Consider the following 19,434-nt stretch of genomic DNA (forward strand, 5'->3'; position numbering starts at 1 on the left):
ATTCTGGAAATTTCTTATTAGGTGGTTGCAATAATGTGCAAGTATTATAACTTTTTTATTGAAACATACATTATAAAGCAATCATATTCAATACCTTTATTTTAGATCAACTTTCGTTTATTTTAAAGTACTTTTGTTTCTTGACGAGAATGTGAAACTGACTCATTTTTGTACTTAGTCCAATACGTTGTCAGTCTTGGTAAGAAACAAAAAATTACTGATTTGCACATGCATTTGCAGTTTGAATTTCTTCAGTTTCTAAAAATTTTCATTTTTAAAACATAACATTTTTGGAGCATTAAATATTTAACATGCTTACTATTTTCAGTCTCCGCATCAGTCAGATAAGAATTCTATTGATTTGTCTCTTAAAAGAAATGTATTTTGGCAAACAAGAGCTTTTGCAAATATGGCCATAATATGCACTATGTATTGGAAAAGAAAACATCTGGCAATGCAATGTCAGCAGCTACAAGAAAGGGCTTCGTCTTCTGAATTGATTTAGTGGATCAAAAATATTTTTTCTCAGTGCATTGCAATTTATTTATTGCTGAAGCAAAGAACTCAGTTCAATTAGATATGAGAGAATAATTAAATATGGGAAAAACAGCAGTTATGAAGTGGGGATAATTACATGAAGGACGTCTACTAGGAATTCCTGTCGAGACACTGATGCAAGAAAATAAAAAGTACTGATCGAAGTATGGAGATTGATGAATTCCTCTTTGTAAAACAACAAGCTACTTGGTATGAGAATAGTGCTGCAGCGATGGATTTGCTATAATGACAATGAATGCTTCTTAGTTTAAGTACCAAAACAGATATGCGAGAATCCTCATGGGGAACACACAAATCCACAGGTCTCTGTCCCTTTACAATGAACCACATGAAAAATTTTGTGAATTCAATGCCTGGAGCACATGCTCAGAAAGTAGAATACTTGTGGGGATCAGTAAAATGGTAAAACAAAAAGCACAGTAGTACAGCTTGTCATCATCTGGAATCCTACCTAGCCGAGTTTAATTAAAAAAGTGTTATTCAGATCTGCTAAGAGAAACAGCTTTCTACTAAGGAAAGCTTTCACTTTAAACATGGCAAAGAAATTTGGAAACATGCATGCAACCAATCTACTCTGCCACTGTGCAAAGGTGCTCCTCTCCATACAAGAACACTACGCCCCCTGCAGAGATATCCCATATGTAATTGAATCGAGAATCAAACTGCAAAGCTAAACTGATCTCATTAGTGAAGAGAACAGACTTCTAATGATTTTTAATCCAACTGACATTACTGCAAGCCCATAGAAATAAGCATGGATCTAAGCCAAGATGAAGTAGCAGTCCTGTTATGATGTGCACTAGATCGCAAATAACACTCATCTATAGAAGTGATAACACCTGGCCTATTCTCTCTCTTGGCCTTAGCAACTACTACCGACTCTTGGCCTTTGCGACTTTTTATTCATTGCAACCAGTGTAATTCAGTAAATTATATTAAAAAACTTCATTTATCTTAGTTAAACCTTTTATTCTTCATTTATAAGCTGTTATCGTTAATCTTCCAAGAAATCATTTGGTTACTACTATTTTTGGTGTTTTAAAAAACTGCTCTAACTTTTCTGCCCACTATACACCTTTAAACTGTGTAATCGTTGTAGATCCCATGGGATTCTAGTTGCCCATATTACATTAAATGTTCTCACTGTATTCATCGAGAACTTTCAGTAGACATACACTGAAGTATCATTGAATTAGGGATAGACATGGCTATGGAAATTTAGTGCTGCGCAGCATCTGTGCTCATGTGATGAAGTTGTGGTAAATGCACATACAGCAAGTACTATGGTTGTTGTTAATCAGTCGTTTCAATTGCCAGTATGGGTACAACTTCTGATTTAGACAACTCCAATCTTGAACAGATAGTACGCATCGACGCATGGGCCATTCAATTTCCAAAACCTCAGCGAGCTAGAATTTTCAAGGTCGACAGTGTCAAGAGTATACCGAGAATACACGGGGGGGGGGGGGGGGGGGAGAGAACTAGTCATCGGGCAAATTGCAAAGGACAATTAACCTAGAACAAGCATGGTGTGAGATGCCAAACATTAGCTCAAATTACCACTCAGCTGAATAACAGCGACACTCGTACAGTCAGTAAAAGGATCATCCAACGCTCGCTTCACCATATGGGCTTGAAGCCTTACTCCCATGAGAATACCATTGCTGAATGCATGCCAATGAGCTGCACTTCTTGCCTGGGAAGGAGAATACAGAGAATAGACTCTAGTGGGCTTGAAACAAGTAGCAAGGAGTGATGAGTCTCAATTTTAACAAATTAATACTGATGGGAGGCTGAGAATATGGCTTCAGACTCATGAAGCATATTGGAACTGTACAAGGCTATATGGCATATTGGAACTGTACAAGGCCATGAGGGCTTTATCATGGTCTGGAATGTTTTCTCTTGGCAGTGTTTGGGATCTTTGGTACTTGTACCAACCTCCCTTAATATGATTCAGTACGTAGAGTTGCTGGGCAATCATCTCCATCCATTTATGTTGTCCTGTCATTCACATGGAAATGGAGTATCCCAGCAAGATAACTGAACCTCTCAAAGTTCCTGGTTGGCTACTGCCTGGTTGGATGAGCATTCTTCTAACTTCTCAGTCATAAATTAGCTACTTATAAAGCCCCGACTTAAATTCTACTGAGCATCTTTCGGACGTTTTAGAGAAAGGTTTGAAACCACATCACACATCAGTAGCGACTCTTCCTAAATTACAGACAGCTCTATCTGAAGTTTGCAAGCCAATCCTGTAAAATGCTTTCAGAAACTTATTAAATCTATGCTTCCTTGTTTGGGAGAAATTATAAAGGCCAGAGGAGGCCCAACTCATTATTGATTAGCTATCCCTAATTCAGCGGCGTTTCAGTGTATTACATAGTAAAAAATTTATCTTTATTTAATATCTTAAATATAACTTCAAATATGCATGCTACTTCTCAAACAGCCGGTCTCACTTTTCTCTCTGTGCTTATACCTAGGATTGTCATATTTTTCGGCACACACGTGGGGAAGCAAGGCGCGCTCCTTATCACTACCATCATAGAGTTTCCTCCTAGTTCCTTGGATGGCAATTCAAACGAACAACATCAGCTGACGAAATGTTTAAGAGGATCCGTGCTGTCGACATTCCCTTTCCTTAACACAAAATTAGGATATAAAATTAGAAAAATCAAAATGCCATTCAACATTATGACTAGGTAATAACGCACACATATAAAAGTAAAATATTAATAAATATGTGAAAAAGCAAATTTCATACATTTTTTAAAATTGTAATGTAAGAAGCAAGTTTCTTTGGAAAGTGCACATGCCTTTCCGATCTTGTGATTCCTCGTGTCTTAAGAGTTCATTAGATTATATTTATTTTGTTGAACTGTCTTTGGTTTCAGTTCAGGTAAATCAGAGTCTGAAAGCAAATAGTCCGGTTTGACATAGTGTATGGAACACAGTAAATTTAACGACGTTTATTTCAATTGTGAAAGTTTTGTCCATTCTGGTAAGGACTTTGTGTGGACCTGAGTATGGCTGGCACAGTGGTGTGGCTTTACTCGATTGATACATAAGTATACACGTGTGTACGATTTTAGGTTAGAACTTACATAATACCTATCTTGACAATGTGAAGATGTCACTATAGATGATATCTTCATGTATCACCGGCAGCCTGAGAGTTGTGCCGTACACCACCAGTTCTGCACAAAATATGAGGGTTGGGGCAAAAGTCATGGCAACTATTTTTTTCTTGTAGATATGCGAACGGATCACAAAACGTATATGTTTTGTGTGGAAGTTCTGCAAGCATAGTGTGTATGCAGAACAGCAGATGGCTGTGTGATAGCGAGGGCTCTGAAATCAGTCGGTGAGTGCGGTGCGAGAGGGAAGAAACCCATGTTAAGCAGCACGCTTACATAAAAACAGCCGTTCTCCGAGGGAGAAATGCGATGGAATGCCACAATGAATTAGAAGCCCTTGGGAATAATGCCCTGCCATATCATACAGTAGCACGGTGGGTAGGAAAGTTTCAGCAAGGATGTGTGTCGACAAGTGATGAGCAACATTCGGGACGACCGGTGAGTGTGCGGACCGACTCGGCACCTCTTAGATGAACAGATCACCGTCATCGAGCACCTCTTGGATGAAGACAGATGATGGACATTACTGGAGTTAGAGAGGGCGAGTGGCATCGAGAAATGCACCATCCACAGGATATTGCACAGCTAGTGTCAGAAACCTTCCCCAGTCAAATGGATGGTGATCGTCATGTATGACGTCAGGGGTATCATTGTTTGCCACTTTGTTCCTCATGGCAGAACAGTGACTGCACAGCACTACAGGGACTTCCTGGTGCGACAGGTACGGCGTGGCGTTCAGGATAAACGTCCGGATCTTGTGGACAGTGCAATAATTCTGCACGACAATGCAAGGCCACATAAAGCAGAGTGTGTACGGGAGCTACTCCGATGTTGGGGATGGGAAGAATTGGATCACCCACCGTACTCTCCTGACCTTTCGCCCTGTGACTTTGATCTCATTCTCAAGATTAAGGAACGAATACGTGGTAGGCGGTTTGCAACACGAGAGGACATGGCTATTGCTGTGCGCCAACAGACGACCGGATTCACACATGGTACGGCAAATGCTGAGGCTGCGTTGGCAGCGTGTGGTGACAGTAGCAGGGGACTATATTAAAGGTCTTTAGGCCCAGGTTTGTCATGTCAACTTTATGTGTATTGTGTTATCATTCTTTTGCACGGTGAAGGCTATATTGCCCTGTATACTACCGTAATAAATTCGTGTGTTACGATATTTCAGTGCTATTCATTGTCAACACATGTAGTTAAGACCTTGTCCTTTCGTCTGTATATGTCACATTTTCCAACCTGACTGATATCTTCAAGAAAAAAAAATAGTTGCCATGACTTTTGCCCCAACCTACGTATTTGTATATCCTCCTTAATGGCTGTCTGGATACCAAGAAGAACAACTGGAAGTGTTTCAATCCAGTTATTGGTCTCACAATCCTTGAGAGGATTAAGTGCTGGTGAAATCGTTCAACAATGCCATTTGACACTGGATGACACGCTGTCATTGCAATTCTGTTTGTTCCCAAAATGTGAGTAAACTCTGCAAACATTGTGGATCTCATTTGACAACCTTGGTCAGTTGTTATAACCGAGGGCAACAAAAGCGAGATATCTGTGAGTTGAAAATAGCTCTGCAAATATTTTCTGTTTTTGTATTGGGGCATAGGTATGGCTTCAGGTCATCTGGAAAATCTATTTATTAGAGTCAAAAGGTACTTCTGATGGTGGTAACGGGCCAACAATATCCATACGGATTTGTGAAAAATGAGCATCAGGAAGAGAGAATGTATCCAATGGTGCTTTAATGTGTCTGGTTATTTTCAATCGCTGGCAAGAATCACAGGATTTTACCCAATTTTTGATATGACGTTTCATATTGGGCCAAACATAACGAGAACAAATCAGTTTCATAAGCTGCAATTCCTGGATATGATAGTTTATGCGGATAATTAAAGATAAGTCTGCGAAAGGAGTTTGGCACAAATGGACAAGGAACATCAGTAGAGATATCACAAAGAATGTTACAATCACAGTATTGGCATGGTTTGAATTCCAGTTTCAAAGACGATGTATTGTTTTTGAGAAGGTTTTGTATCTCTGGATCATGCCATCGAGCTTTGGAAAATTTTTTATTTAAAGTCCCAAAATAGAGATTTTGCTACGGAATCAATTTTGATTCTCGAAAGAGCATCAGCAACATTTTTAGAACCTTGCACATGCCTAATATCAGAAGAATACTGAGAAATAAAATCTAAATGGCGTAATTGCCAAGGTGAACATTTGTGAGGGTTCTGCTTAAAAGCACACATATTAACGGTTTCTGATCCATATATTTGAAAATTTCTGCCCTCTAACATGTGTCGGAATTTCTTAATTGCAGAATAAATTGAAAACAATTCCCTATTGACTTTTCCATCGAGCCATTTCTGTTGACTTTTGTTCTGTTTCATAGAAAAAAATGATATAGGTTAATATGTTTGTTGAGACATCTGAATAAGAGTGCTAACTATTGCGATGTCCGAAGCATCTACCCAGATGCTTAATTAGGCTCCAGAAATATGAAGTCTCAAAAGGATAGCCTGAGCAATGGCATTTTTGGCAGCAATAAAGGCTTGTTCAGCATTTCCATTCCAATTTAACGGTGAGGATGAATCCTTAACATGAGAACAAGGTTTCTTTTTATTGATATGTCCTTCTAACAATTTTATTATAAAGGAGAAAGAATATGTGCCTAAAAATCGGCGGCACATAGGTATGCAAAGGTATGAAACATCTGTAAAAGTTAAACTTGCCTAAAAATCAGCGAAAGTGAATGAGGGTGGTAGGATGAGGGAAATCTAAAATGCATTTGACTTTGTCAGGAAGAGGTTCAATAACATTTTTACTAAGGTGAAAACCTAAGAAATCAATAGATGTTTGACCAAAGGTGCATTTTGAAACATTTATGCAAAGTCCGTATTCCTAAAGTTTTAAAAATAAAGCTTTCAAATTCCTGCAGTGTTCCTCAGAATCTTTAGAGGCTATGAGCAAGTCATCGACGAAAGCATAAACACCTTCTAAATCTCGGGTGACTTCGTCCATAAAACGTTAAAAAGTGACAGATGCATTTTAGTACCACGCAACAGACAGTAAAATCAGTTAAGCATAGATAGGATATTTATCTTTTATCATCTGTGCATTTAACACGATAATCTCCTACAGGTCTCCATTCTAAAGTCCCCTTTTTTGGAATCATATGAATATATTTCTAAATAATTATTCCAGAATTAATTCTGAATAAAATATCATTATTATTCAAAATATCAGCTGTTTGGAACCCTCATTTTTTTTTCAGTCTTTTTCTTGAAGTACTCAAAATCATGGGGAAGACACCCAAAATATTTTGGCATAAGGGCCCAAAAGCTGTAGTTACACCACTATAATATATACCCACAACATATATGGGAAAAACCAAAAACGTACCCATGCAGCAGGAACAAGCTCAGGTCGAACTACTTACTAGTGGTCTTTACACATGAACAGTAATGTAGTTACGATCAAAATTCAGCAGGATTAAAAAAAAAAATTTTTTTTTTTTTTCAATTTACTTATTTAAAATTATAAAATAGACTACTGCATGCTATAGCAAAAAATTTTTCTGTTTTGTAACACAGTACAATTGATGGGGAAAGTGCAGAATCACCCACTGCTTGGCGCATTTTTAAGAATTGCACACACTTGGTATCCATGTACACATCAACCTATTTTCACTTTTAAAAAAATCAGAGAATTGCACAAATTTGGCATTGCGCACTTCTTGACTCTGCTCATGTACACATCGATGTATTTTCACTTAAAAAGTCAAAAGAAATTGACAAAAATCCAATTCTTCTTACTATTGTAAAAAGCGCCAAACATAACGCACCAAATAAATGGGCAATAGTGCACTTCACTTCAATTGATTACGTAGGTTTACTCTTAGTATGCAGTACACATGAGATTTGGCAACTTTTGGTGACATTATGATGAGCAGTTAAAGTGCTATTTATGATTAGCAATAAATGAGTCATTTTGTTGGCAACAATTTTCAAAATTGCACCAAGGCGTATGTATCATACACTAGGATTTTACCAATTATGTGAATTTTATTCTTTCTATATTATGTTGCTTTTGTCATTGATATGACCTGAAATTAAGTTTCAGAACCTATCATAATTTACAGATGGGAAAACAGATTATATTGTAAGTTGACAAATACATATAACAAAATATGCTATAAAAGAGGTTATTGCAAACACTCAAATAAAGCTAGTTAAATTATACAGAAAATAAAAATATTTAAATTAGTAATATGACATTGCTACATATGAATAAAATACAGTCAAAAGTCGTTAATTCGGACACCCATAATCCGGACCTCAAAGCTAAAAACTTTCTGCGCATGCACCTCGTTGACGCATGCATAGGCGTTTAAGCGTGTGCCTAAAACCTTTACGACTGCGCATTTGCGTGTGCACAAGTGCAGAATACGTTTTCGCTGCGCGTTTAATGTATAACGGACGGTATAAGCTAAAATTATCTAAGTGTCTATTTTAGTTAATGTTGATGATTGGGTTGTTCCTTAATCTTCGAATTGGATCCGGCTTATTATTTTTTGCAGACTGTAAGAGCAATTTTATAAAAGTAAGCTTGAACTTTCGATTATGTCAAATAGAATTTCCGATGCTGGAGCTCCCAAAGGATCTACGAAAACGAAAGTATGTTTCGATGTCCATCAAACAAAAAGTGGAATTGCTCCAAAAAATGGATAAAGGCATATCCTTTGTTTATCTAACCGTTCCGAAATCTGTTTATCAATTTCACGCTGCTCTGCGAGTCCGGATTAAAGATTTTTGACTGTATAATATAAATATGACATAAGTTCAAAAGTTAGTTTCTTTCACTAAATTTATTTCTTTCAGCCGTTTCTTGCTGATGTAGAATAAATCAGCTTACCTACCCTATTTTTCTGATCAGTTAGAATAGAAAGAAGGGTATCCCTTGTATTATCGCCGAGTTGTTGTTTTGGAAACCCTACCATGACATAATCTGTTGCATGATTGCATTAAATTCGTAAGGGCTTGTGGTGAGTGTGTTGGTTAGGAAGTATATTGCTTGTTTTGTGGTTTAGACGGTAAAATGGCTGAATGTGTTAAGATTAATTTGATGTTTCTGTACAATTTGGAAAGAAAGGGGAAAAGAGCATTGCTTGACTGGTGTGTAAATGAAGGTTTGCTTAGCAGCCATTATTAGGTGTCCTGTTTGTAGGAAGGAAATGCATATGGTCAAACGTCAAAAACACGTATGGTCGAATGCTGCTACGAAGGATATTTTTGACTCTTATTTTGTTAATTTATGTGATGATGCCAGTATACATATTCTAGTTCAGATAATTTTAAGAAGTTTTACGATGCTGTTAAGGAATTTTGTTTGACTGAAGACATGTTAATTTATAAATAAGGTAAGTGGATATTTCCTTTGTGTAGTGCAAAGATGAATTTCCTTTCTTATGTTATTTCATTGTTTGATTTAAAATGATAGTTTATAGAGATTACATACTTTTTTTGTTGGCTGTTCCTTTGACTTTTTAAGTGACTATAGTTCGTACATGGACAAATGCGTACATGGGTAAAGTCAAAGGAGGGCAAAATGCCTAGTTTGTGCAATTCTCTGACTTTTTTTACGTGAAAATAGGTGGATGTGTACATGGATAAAAGGAGTGCACAAGGCCAAGTTCGTGCAATTTTCTGATTTTGTTAAAGTGAAACTAGGTCGATGTGTACATGGATAACGAGTTTGTGCAATTCTTTGTTTTGATATCTGGCTTTGTGTAGTGGCGGTTTTTGGCGCAAAAATCAACACTACACAAACCAAAATAACAATTCAAAGAATTGCACAAACTTGGTATCCACGTACCGTCAAAAATTGCCAAGGGATACTCATAAATATATTTTTATTTTCCTGATCATTTACATTTTCTTTTGAACACACCATGCACTGAATGGAAATTCTTATTTATGAAAATGACCACTGTAATGAGCAGTATCTTCTTACCCAATAGAATTTAATCAATTTTTCCTCTTGAAAACAGGAATCCAACACTCTTTGCTCTTCAGTGACCAACTACTAATTTTATCTGCTTTGAATATAATGGAAAAAAAAAAAAAAAATCTATTCCTCTGTGTACAGTGCCACAAATTCCCTTAACACTGATATTCAGAACTAATTTCTTTAAATAAATCTTTTTCTAATGGTATAATTAGTGCATATGCAAAGTTTGGTGAGATTCTAATGCTCAGATAAAAGTTACGAAACGCTCCTCTGAGGGAGACTTATTTCATAGCCACCCTACACTTACAAAGCACTTGAAGCATCCAAGGAGGATTTAAAAAGTAAAATAATCTCAGAATACATCCCTAATTTCTCATCTAGCTATATTATATGCATCGATAAATAAAAAAAAAAATGTATCTTTTCTCAAAGATACATGACATAAAATGATAAACTAATTAACAATTTGTCAGATTAATAAGAAAGATGCTTACTGAAGAAGACATATTACCGTTGTATTGTTAACATAAGTTCATTAAAATAATCCAAGATGATGAAAATGCCTAAATAAGATCCATAACACAAGAGATACATTAACACACAAGGAAATGCAATTATTTCTTATACACATCAGGAAGAAGACATACCTTTTTTTTTTTCACAATCATATATGTGTTATAAACGCTGAATGACTTATTCAGGAATATATCTCACAAGGAATTTAAAAACAGAATATCCGCACATTAACAGAACGCTCAGCAAGAAATTCGCGAATTAAATTATATGTTTCAAATAAGAGTTATATTTAGATCATTTTTACTGCGCATATGAATAAATGAGTATTTCAATTAGAAATGAAACCAAAAACCTTAGGAAGACAAGAATAGTAACATCATTTTCATATTTTAATAAAAACGTCCTTCGAGAAACAAACAGTTTACTTCCTTCCTCACTTTCAGATTCGTTCCTGTTCACCCATATACGTTTCGGTTCGCGTTACCCCATTCTTCATAACTTGTCTGCTACGAAGTCAAAAGTATTGCCAAGATTATTATCTAAATCTTGCATTACACGTTCCCATTTTTATGAAAGATTATCCTTGATCAAAAAACGATTCTTATAAAGTAAAGAAACAAAAAATATCAAACTACAGTTTCGACTCAGATTTTCTCTTAGAATTTTAATTCGGTAGAAAACTAAAATAGCGATTAAAAAGGAAAAAATGTGTTCCGTTGCTGCAAGAATGAAATCTTTCTTCATTAATTTTTGGCAACTAGAAATTTCGGTGACGGACACGACAGCGAATTACACGCCAGTAGACCGGTAAAATTCAGTGAATGTGTGTAATCTTGTAAACATGGGACGAAATAGTATGTTTATTCCTTCATTTACATGTAGTTTATAAATTATTTCTTTCTAAAGTAGCTTTAAATGTAATCTGTGACTAGAAATCAAAGTGAACTTAAAGGAATTAAAATTTACTGATAGATAAAATGATTTTGAGATATTTGTATAGCAGTATGCTTATGCATAAATCAGACTACTGTTATGCACCAATTTTTTTGATTTATAACTAACTGTACAGGAAGAGTTCCGATATTTCTGCATTAATAATTGTTTTCGCTAAGATTATGTAAATATATACTGCTAATGGAATGATATGATTATCTTAAGTGATAGAAAGTTGAAACATGCAAAAGTAATATAATATATACTATGATTATACAGGAAGTAAAGTTTAGCATTCAAGTTTTTTTTCCTCCCCTGGGGAAGTTTTACATGTTTTTCCAAACTGGAATTATTGGGTTATTAGTTTGGAAGTGAATATAGTTGGATTAATAATTGGATTGGATTAGGTTATTTAATACGATAAAGCATTTGAAGGCCAGTTGCTGTATAGCAGATCCCCCATAGAAACTTAACTAAAGGAAACTGGTCACATTTTCTTTACATATGAGAAAAATAAAAAAAAACTGCATATTGCTAGTCTATAGAAAGAAAACTGCCAGTCGAACTACATTAAATATGGAAATATTTTAGGTAAAAGTATAGTTTAGGGTACCCCTTGCCGAAACTTGGCGATTTTGGGCAGTACATGAATACCGATTTTGTGCAATTCTTTGACTCGTTATTTTGGCTTGCAAAGCGCCGATTTTTGTGCCAAAAATTGCCGCTACACAAAGCCAAAATAACAAGACAAACAATTGCCCAAACTCGGTATCCATGTACACATCGACTTATTTTCACTTAAAAAAAAAATCCCCAAATTGCACAAAAATGGCATTGCGCACTCCTTTGAATTTACCCATGTACACATCGACCTATTTTCACTAAAAAAAAATCCCCGAATTGCACAAAAATGGCATTGCGCACTCTTTTAACTTTATCCATGTACACATCGACCTATTTTTACTTTAAAAAAATCCCAGAATTGCACAAACTTGCATTGCGCACTCCCTTTACTTTGTCCATGTACACATCAATATATTTTCACTTAAAAAGTCAAAGGAGCTCCAAATTCTACAATATAGGCAAACAAAATATACATAATCTCAATAAAACATTTAAACACATTTAAACCTAACAGTAAAATAACATAAAAAAAGAAAAACATGCTATACATTTAAGCACTACCAAAAGCAAATATTCACTTACCATGATTTTCGAGTTCGCTCCGTACACCCAGAGCCACGTAAAAATCAAAATATTAATCATACTCAAATGACTTTTTTCAAACCAGGTACTCTTTCTTATCGAACGCTTCACATAGTGACCATCTAAACCTTTCTTCCTACAAATCCATCTAAACGGTTTTTACGTTCGACTAGACTTATATCCTTCCTACATACAGAACACTTATAATGGCTACTGAGTAAACCTTCATTTACACACCAGTCAATTAAAACTCTTTTTTGCCCTTTCGCTCCAAATCGTACAGAAACTTCAAATTAATCTTACTACATTCGGCCATTCTACCGTCTAAAGAATCAAACCAACACACACCACAAAAACGCTTACAAAACATCCCATGATTCAAAATTTCCCAGAATCATGCACCCGATTACGTCACAATAGGGTTTCCATAGCTTTCAACTACTCAGGCTACCATAAATGAAAAAACAACTTGGCGATAAATCAAACAACAACTTTGCCATAATACAAGGGGTACCTTAAAGTCTACTCTACCCAATATTTTATGTATTAATTAGGTATTTTTTACAAAAATCAATCAATAGCCTTACTAGCGAATGTTTGCTTCTTATGACCAGGTGACAACTTCATGTCACTTTAAGAATAGATTCAAAGGAGTTGTTCCTTATATCAATTTTGCTACAAAATATTGTGTTCCTGCAAATATTATACCATATTTTTTTTTTTTTTTTTTTTTTTTTTTTTTGCACTGCTATAAAAAAACAAGCTTATAATATAAAACTGTGTTTAAGACAAAAAATATGATGCTCTATCTATAAAAACTGTTGGAACTTAGAATGTACACTCCATAAACAAAAATTGAATAGAAGAGACTTTGTTGAAACTGAAGAAGGGGATAGTGCAGAATCACCCACTGCTTTGCATGTTTCGCATAATCGCGAACTTAAAAGTAACAATTCAAAGAATTGCACAAATTCAGTATCCATGTACACATCGACCTATTTTCACTTAAAAAAAATCGGAGAATTGCAGCAACTTCGCGTTGCGCACTCCCTTGATTTTGTCCATGTACGCATCGATATGCGCCGTATGAGTGGGCGATTCTGCACTTTACCCCTGAAGAAATGCTTGTGCATGGTTGTTAAGAGTCTGGCACTTTATGAAAATTTGCTAACATAAGTGGCTGTGCTAATATGTAAGTACTGCATGATGCTTAGGTTCTCTCATTTATATGCTATACTTAAAAACATTCTATTGGTTTATCTTTACAATATGGTAACTGGTAGTTTGGCGACATTTTGGAGGCGATAAAGGTTACTACCTGGGACTTTGGTAATAATGTGAGCAGTACTCAGTTCCGATTATGCATTATTTTGTGTGAGGGAAATGAGAGATCATGGGATATGTCATGTGATATTAATGGACGAATTACGATTCTTTAATCGGAAAAGGGGGGAAATCGGGAAATTTTGTATTTGGCTTTATTCTGTGTTGTATGAAACAGTGTTGGTTAATTTTTGGATTCCATGGCCGTAACTAAAGTGAATTCGAAATGGGTATTTAGTGGTATTGAAAAGGGTACCTTGCTGTGAAATATAAGTATGATTTTAAAGATCCTGAAACAGAAAGAAGAAAAGTTTATCGGACACGTAATCAAGATTCTGAAGAAGATTAGGCAAATTAGTATTTTTAATTATTTGAGGATATTATTTTTATGCATTGTTCTAAATGTAAGGTGGAAAGGAATTTGGTATTATTGGGAAAATTGTTATTAGCAATGATTTAGTTTAAAGTAATTAGGATTGTAAGGTAATTTTTATTAATTTAATGTATGTGCTCATTTATATTTTAAGTAGTGTTTTTGAATTTAATTATATTTTAATGAAATGATAGTTATTTTGTGAATTTTATGTTTGTAGGAATTTGGTATACGTTTTAGTTGAAGTAAACATGCATGGAAATAATTTAAATATCTGACACTAAGTATTTGTAATGGTTGCGGTATGAATTCGTTGGTGACGTTTATAATATAATAGATGATTTAGAGGTAAAAGTTTTTGGATATTTTATTTATTTTATATGTGGAAATGTTCATATTTGGAAAGGGTAAATACTTTTTCGCGATCAGGGAATTTCATATATGTTCTTTTTACCGGGTTTAAAGATTGAGAAAATTGTCATGTATTTTCGTGAAATTTTTCTAATTTATGAGAAAAAAGCAGTGTACATGGATATAGTGAAGAGTGTGCGCAATGTCATTTTTGTGCAATTCTGGGATGTTTTTTTAAGTAAAAATAAGTCGACGTGTACATGGTTTAGTGATATTTTAATTAAATGATAGTTATTTTGTGAATTTTATGTTTGTAGGAATCTGGTATACGTTTAAGTTGAAGTAAACGTGCATGGAAATAATTTAAATATTTGATACTAAGTATTTGTAATGCTTGCGGTATGAATTCGTTGGTGACGTGTATAATGTAATAGATGATTTAGAGGTAAAAGTTTTTGGATATCTTATTTATTTTATATGTGGAAATGTTCATATTTGGAAAGGGTAAATACTTTTTCGCGGTCAGGTAATTTCATATATGTTCTTTTTACCGGGTTTAAAGATTGAGAAAATTGTCATGTATTTTTGTGAAATTTTTCTAATTTATGAGAAAAAAGCAGTGTACATGGATATAGTGAAGAGTGTGCACAATGCCATTTTTGTGCAATTCTGGGATGTTTTTTTAAGTAAAAATAAGTCGGCGTGTACATGGTTTATGTGTATGTGTTATTTTGAAAAACGCGTAAGTAGTATGGTATTGTGCACTTTTTCCCAATTTTGCAGTGAATATTTGTCATGATTAAGCAGTTTTGTTTGATAAAATTTCTAGCATAAGTGTAATTCGGCTAGTAGATTGTTGGAAGAAGTGTTCAGTAGATAAAAAGAAAAGAAACATGTCTTTACTTCGCGAAGACAAAATGACGGCGGGGGAAAAAAAATAGAGGGTTGCTGTAGGAGAGTTGGTTGCCAAATTTTCGCCAAAAAATCGCCAAGTTACCATAATGTAAAGATCAACCATTCTATTCTGTCTAAAATTTTTAATACTTTCTGATTATCTACATTCCCAATGAGAAGTCGCAAAAATAAGGGAATGCAGCGTGTCTCCAAGATAGTTATTTGGCAACCTATGTATGTCTGTGTTTTGCACTTTTGAAATTGAAAAATTTAACTATCATTTTTACTTTCTTGTACAAAGTAAAGGAAGTATTATAGTCCCGAAAAATTTCGGTTATCATATTTCAGCAGAAATATCCATTTTGACTAATATTTTACATGATGTCTGTATGTACAGACAAAATGAAGGACTTTATTCAAAGGGATTTTGTGATGTCTGTCTGTATGTGTGTGTGTATGTGCATACATATGTGTGAGTATACACACGTATACATATGTACATAAATACGAAAAGAAACCTAAGAGGCTAAAAATTAAAAACAAAATTTTTATACTCTTCGTATAGCTGCAGGATTAACCCTTTGAAGCACGATGTGCTAGGTCTGGGCATACCTAAAAATTTTCTTCTGTATGCACAGAAAAATTGAATGAAAAAGGATTTATAGGTTACTCTGAACCTTAAATTTTTACCTTGAAATCTTGTCTAAAATCGAGCAGTGAACATGAGGTCTGCCTAGAGTAGGATCGCTAAGGCTGCTATCGCACATCAGTTTGTTTCGGAAGAACAACTGCTTGGAACAATTTTTCTGCTTTGTCACAACAGCTAATCACCATAGATTGCTTTGGGTTCCCCATTACATAGAAGCTGATAGCTGATTGGTTGAAAACAAACAACTTGCAATTTTTTTGGAAAGGAAGGAAAAAGTCACACGTCTTTCTTTCAATAGTAAACCAAGCATAAAAATTGTCCGAAAGAGTTGTTCATGGGAAGCAAACGCCATGTGATATGGACCTAAGACACTAGGACCAGACCAACCAACTGCATCTTTGTTTTTCTGCAACTCACCTGCAAGTTCATTCACAATAACAAGGTGTGTCCTAATCTGTGTTTCAATTCTTGTTTTTCTTTCTTTTGGGAGGGGAGAGGAGTTTTGGTGGCTCATTTCGGATATCCGACTCTTGGCTGAATTTGTCGAGGTGTTGGCTGAAATCCGAGATGGCAGCCAAATATTGTTTTCCCAATCCAAGCGAAATGGACAGGGAAAACAATTCTGAACTGCCAAAAGGAAAAATTCAACTTGCCTCTGTTTATGTTGACATTCTGACAGCTGACATTCGCTGTTTCCAGTGTTGTACAACATAGTTAATGTTATATCACTAAGCATGATATGATAACTTACTAATTTTAATTCATTCTAAAGTTATAGAACAATAAATTATAATTAATGTGTACTTTAATGAGCGAAGTGTTTTGCATGAAATGCTGTAGCAATCTCAGGATGGTACTCATCGCTGTTTTTTAAGTGTTGTACAGTCAAAAGTCGTTAATCCGGACTCGTCGGGACTTCGGCGATTCCGGATTATCGTATATTATAGATCATCAATTTAAATCTGGTAAGATGGCAGGCAGAAATTATAAAATTAAAAATATGAAACTGTAATTTATGAAATAAAGAACAATTATGATCTAAAGGGTTTCAAAATTTACAAAAAAAAAGCTTAATATTTATTTGTTTACTTTACTTTCTTCGCTATCGGAAGCGAATTATAATGACAAGGACTTTGATTTAAATCATATTCCTCATCGAGATGAAATACTACATTTAATAGGAATTATAAGCCAAATAAAATAAAAACATCTGCCCTGAAGATAAGGATAGTGCTGACAGATCAACTTCCAATTCATTGCGTGCCACGGCTTCCCCCTGCTGCAGAGCAGCGTGAAATTGATAAACAGATTTCAGAATGGTTAGATAAAGAAAGGATATGCCTTTATCCATTTTTTTGCAGCAATTCTACTTTTGGTTTAATGGACTTCGAAACATACTTTCGCTTTGTAGATCCTTTACATATTAGTAAATATATATCGGAAATTCTATTTGACATAATCGAAAGTTCAAGCTTACTTTTATAAAATTGGTCTAACAGTCTGCAAAAAATAATAAGCCGGATCCAATTCGAAGATTAAGGAACAACACAATCTGCAACATTAACTGAATTAGATAATTTTAGCTTAGCTTATACCGTCCGTTATACATTAAATGCACATGCGTAAACATATTTTGGGCATGCATTCTTGCATATTCGCAGCCGTAAAGGTCTTGCGCGCATGCATCAACGCGACGCATGCGTAGAAAGTTTGTAGCTTTGAGGTCCGCATTATAGATCATTCCAGATTATGGGTGTCTGAATTAACAACTTTTGACTGTATAACAAAGTTATTGTTTTATTGCTAAGCATGATATGAGAACTTAGTAATTTTATGATGAGATATGAGAACTTAGTAATTTAATTTATTCTAAAATTATAGAACGAGAAATTTCAATTAATGTGTACTTTAACGAGTAAAATGTTTTGCATGAAATGCTATAGGGCAAAGAAGTACTTATGCTCAAACTGTAAACAATCCATTTAAAATTAAGCTTCTAACCTAAAAATTTAACTTACATGTAATTTCGGCATTATATTATTTGGCATTTAAATTAATAATGGATTTATATGCCATTTTTTCTAAATTTCATAATATTTCAAACTTGTTTCTCATATCTTGCATACTAATAGAAACTCTTTTTAGATGTTGATGAGCTCCATTCAAGTCGACTGATTTTCTATTGTCGAGTCGATTGATTGATCGATCCTACAGCTATGGCGCAGGACGTGTTTAAAAATTTTGTTTTAATTTTTGGCCTTTTCCCAGAAATCATTAATAATTTGTAGTTAATCTTATCGACACTAACGTATATTTGAAGATGAGTACTCACACTCTCTTGCATGAATTCTAAAAGTAGTGTTTCTTTATAATTAGTTAAAATAAAGTTCTATGAAACAAGTTTTGCGTATTTCATAGAGAAATGCGCAAAACTTCATTTAATGAAAATAGGTTTGTTGTACCCCAGGTGGATCAGAAAGCAAAAATCAGTTAGGAAAAGTGGTTATATTTTAGGAGCATTAATATTTATGATTATTGTTATCTGTTTTATTTGCATCTTGGAAAGCTATTTACGTCTCAGAAATTAATGACCTCAGATTTCCAGTTTTTACATTCCTTATAAATTAAGCAATATCATTTTTTTATCTATCATTAATTTATTAATGACAAAAATATAAAAAATAAATATAATGTATGGGAACATGTATTAACGGAAGCTATTTATGTCTTCGAAAAGTTATGCAGTGGTGCTGAAATGAAAGATAATAATGTACAAAGGGATTTTACGAGTGAAAATCACATCATTTACTATTAAAACGTATTAATTAAGTTTTTTAATTTGCGAAAATTATTGAAGTATTGCAATAACGGGTGAGAATTCTTTTCCGAAATATTACATTCGTTTGTGTGGTGAAAATACCAATGTAATTCACATTCTTTCAAATGTTGAAATGCAACTTAAAACTAATAGAGTTGTGTGATGCCATTTTTATTATCATTATTATATTATTATTGATGGTTTCACGTACTGAATGCTGTGGAAAGTAAAGTAAATTATAAAATTTCATTTCAAATAATGATAAGAAAGGCATTCTTGCCCTTAAGCAAATAGTCCTTGAGTGCTTAATTATTATATAATAATTCAATTCAATTCTTTTCATAACGTACAAATTATTGCGCATTACTGAATTATACGCTTAACCCTTTGACGCGCGGCAGTCGCGCCTTGAAACCACCAATTTTCGAATTTTTTTCATGTGTGAAAATTTCTCCTCTTCCTTCCGAAATTTTTGAGTGAAAATCAATTGATTACTGATCTTTTACCTCTAAATAACACAAAATGACTTCTGAATCATACATGTTTTAGGTCTTAGTACTTCAAATCGGATGCCTTTTAAAATTCATTTTCAATGAGACAAAATAACTTCCTTTTATTAATATAAACGACTTTAAATTTCTAAAGTTATTCA

At 34.4% G+C, this 19,434-nt stretch overlaps 2 protein-coding genes across 2 annotated transcripts in view; one reads left to right on the forward strand and one right to left on the reverse strand.

The window, feature by feature from the left end:
• LOC118184728 (MFS-type transporter SLC18B1-like) overlaps window positions 1-10,742 on the reverse strand; it is an 86,269-nt gene extending 75,527 nt beyond the window's left edge. Inside the window, 2 exon segments of the mRNA XM_035354440.2 lie at window positions 3,041-3,201; window positions 10,367-10,742. Of these exon segments, the coding sequence (XP_035210331.1) occupies window positions 3,041-3,107 (67 nt within the window). The 5' untranslated portion in view covers window positions 3,108-3,201; window positions 10,367-10,742.
• Window positions 10,743-10,940: 198 nt separating this feature from the next.
• Window positions 10,941-19,434, forward strand: part of OstDelta (oligosaccharide transferase delta subunit) — a 77,844-nt gene continuing 69,350 nt past the window's right edge. The window contains exon 1 of the mRNA XM_085823623.1: window positions 10,941-11,089. Within this exon, the coding sequence (XP_085679749.1) occupies window positions 11,077-11,089 (13 nt within the window). The 5' untranslated portion in view covers window positions 10,941-11,076. The remainder of the gene's footprint in view (window positions 11,090-19,434) is intronic.

The sequence above is a fragment of the Stegodyphus dumicola genome, chromosome 9 (genome assembly GCF_044657685.1).
Source record: "Stegodyphus dumicola isolate Sdum_Otavi_A_Nest chromosome 9, ASM4465768v1".
Taxonomy (NCBI): Eukaryota; Metazoa; Arthropoda; class Arachnida; order Araneae; family Eresidae; genus Stegodyphus; species Stegodyphus dumicola.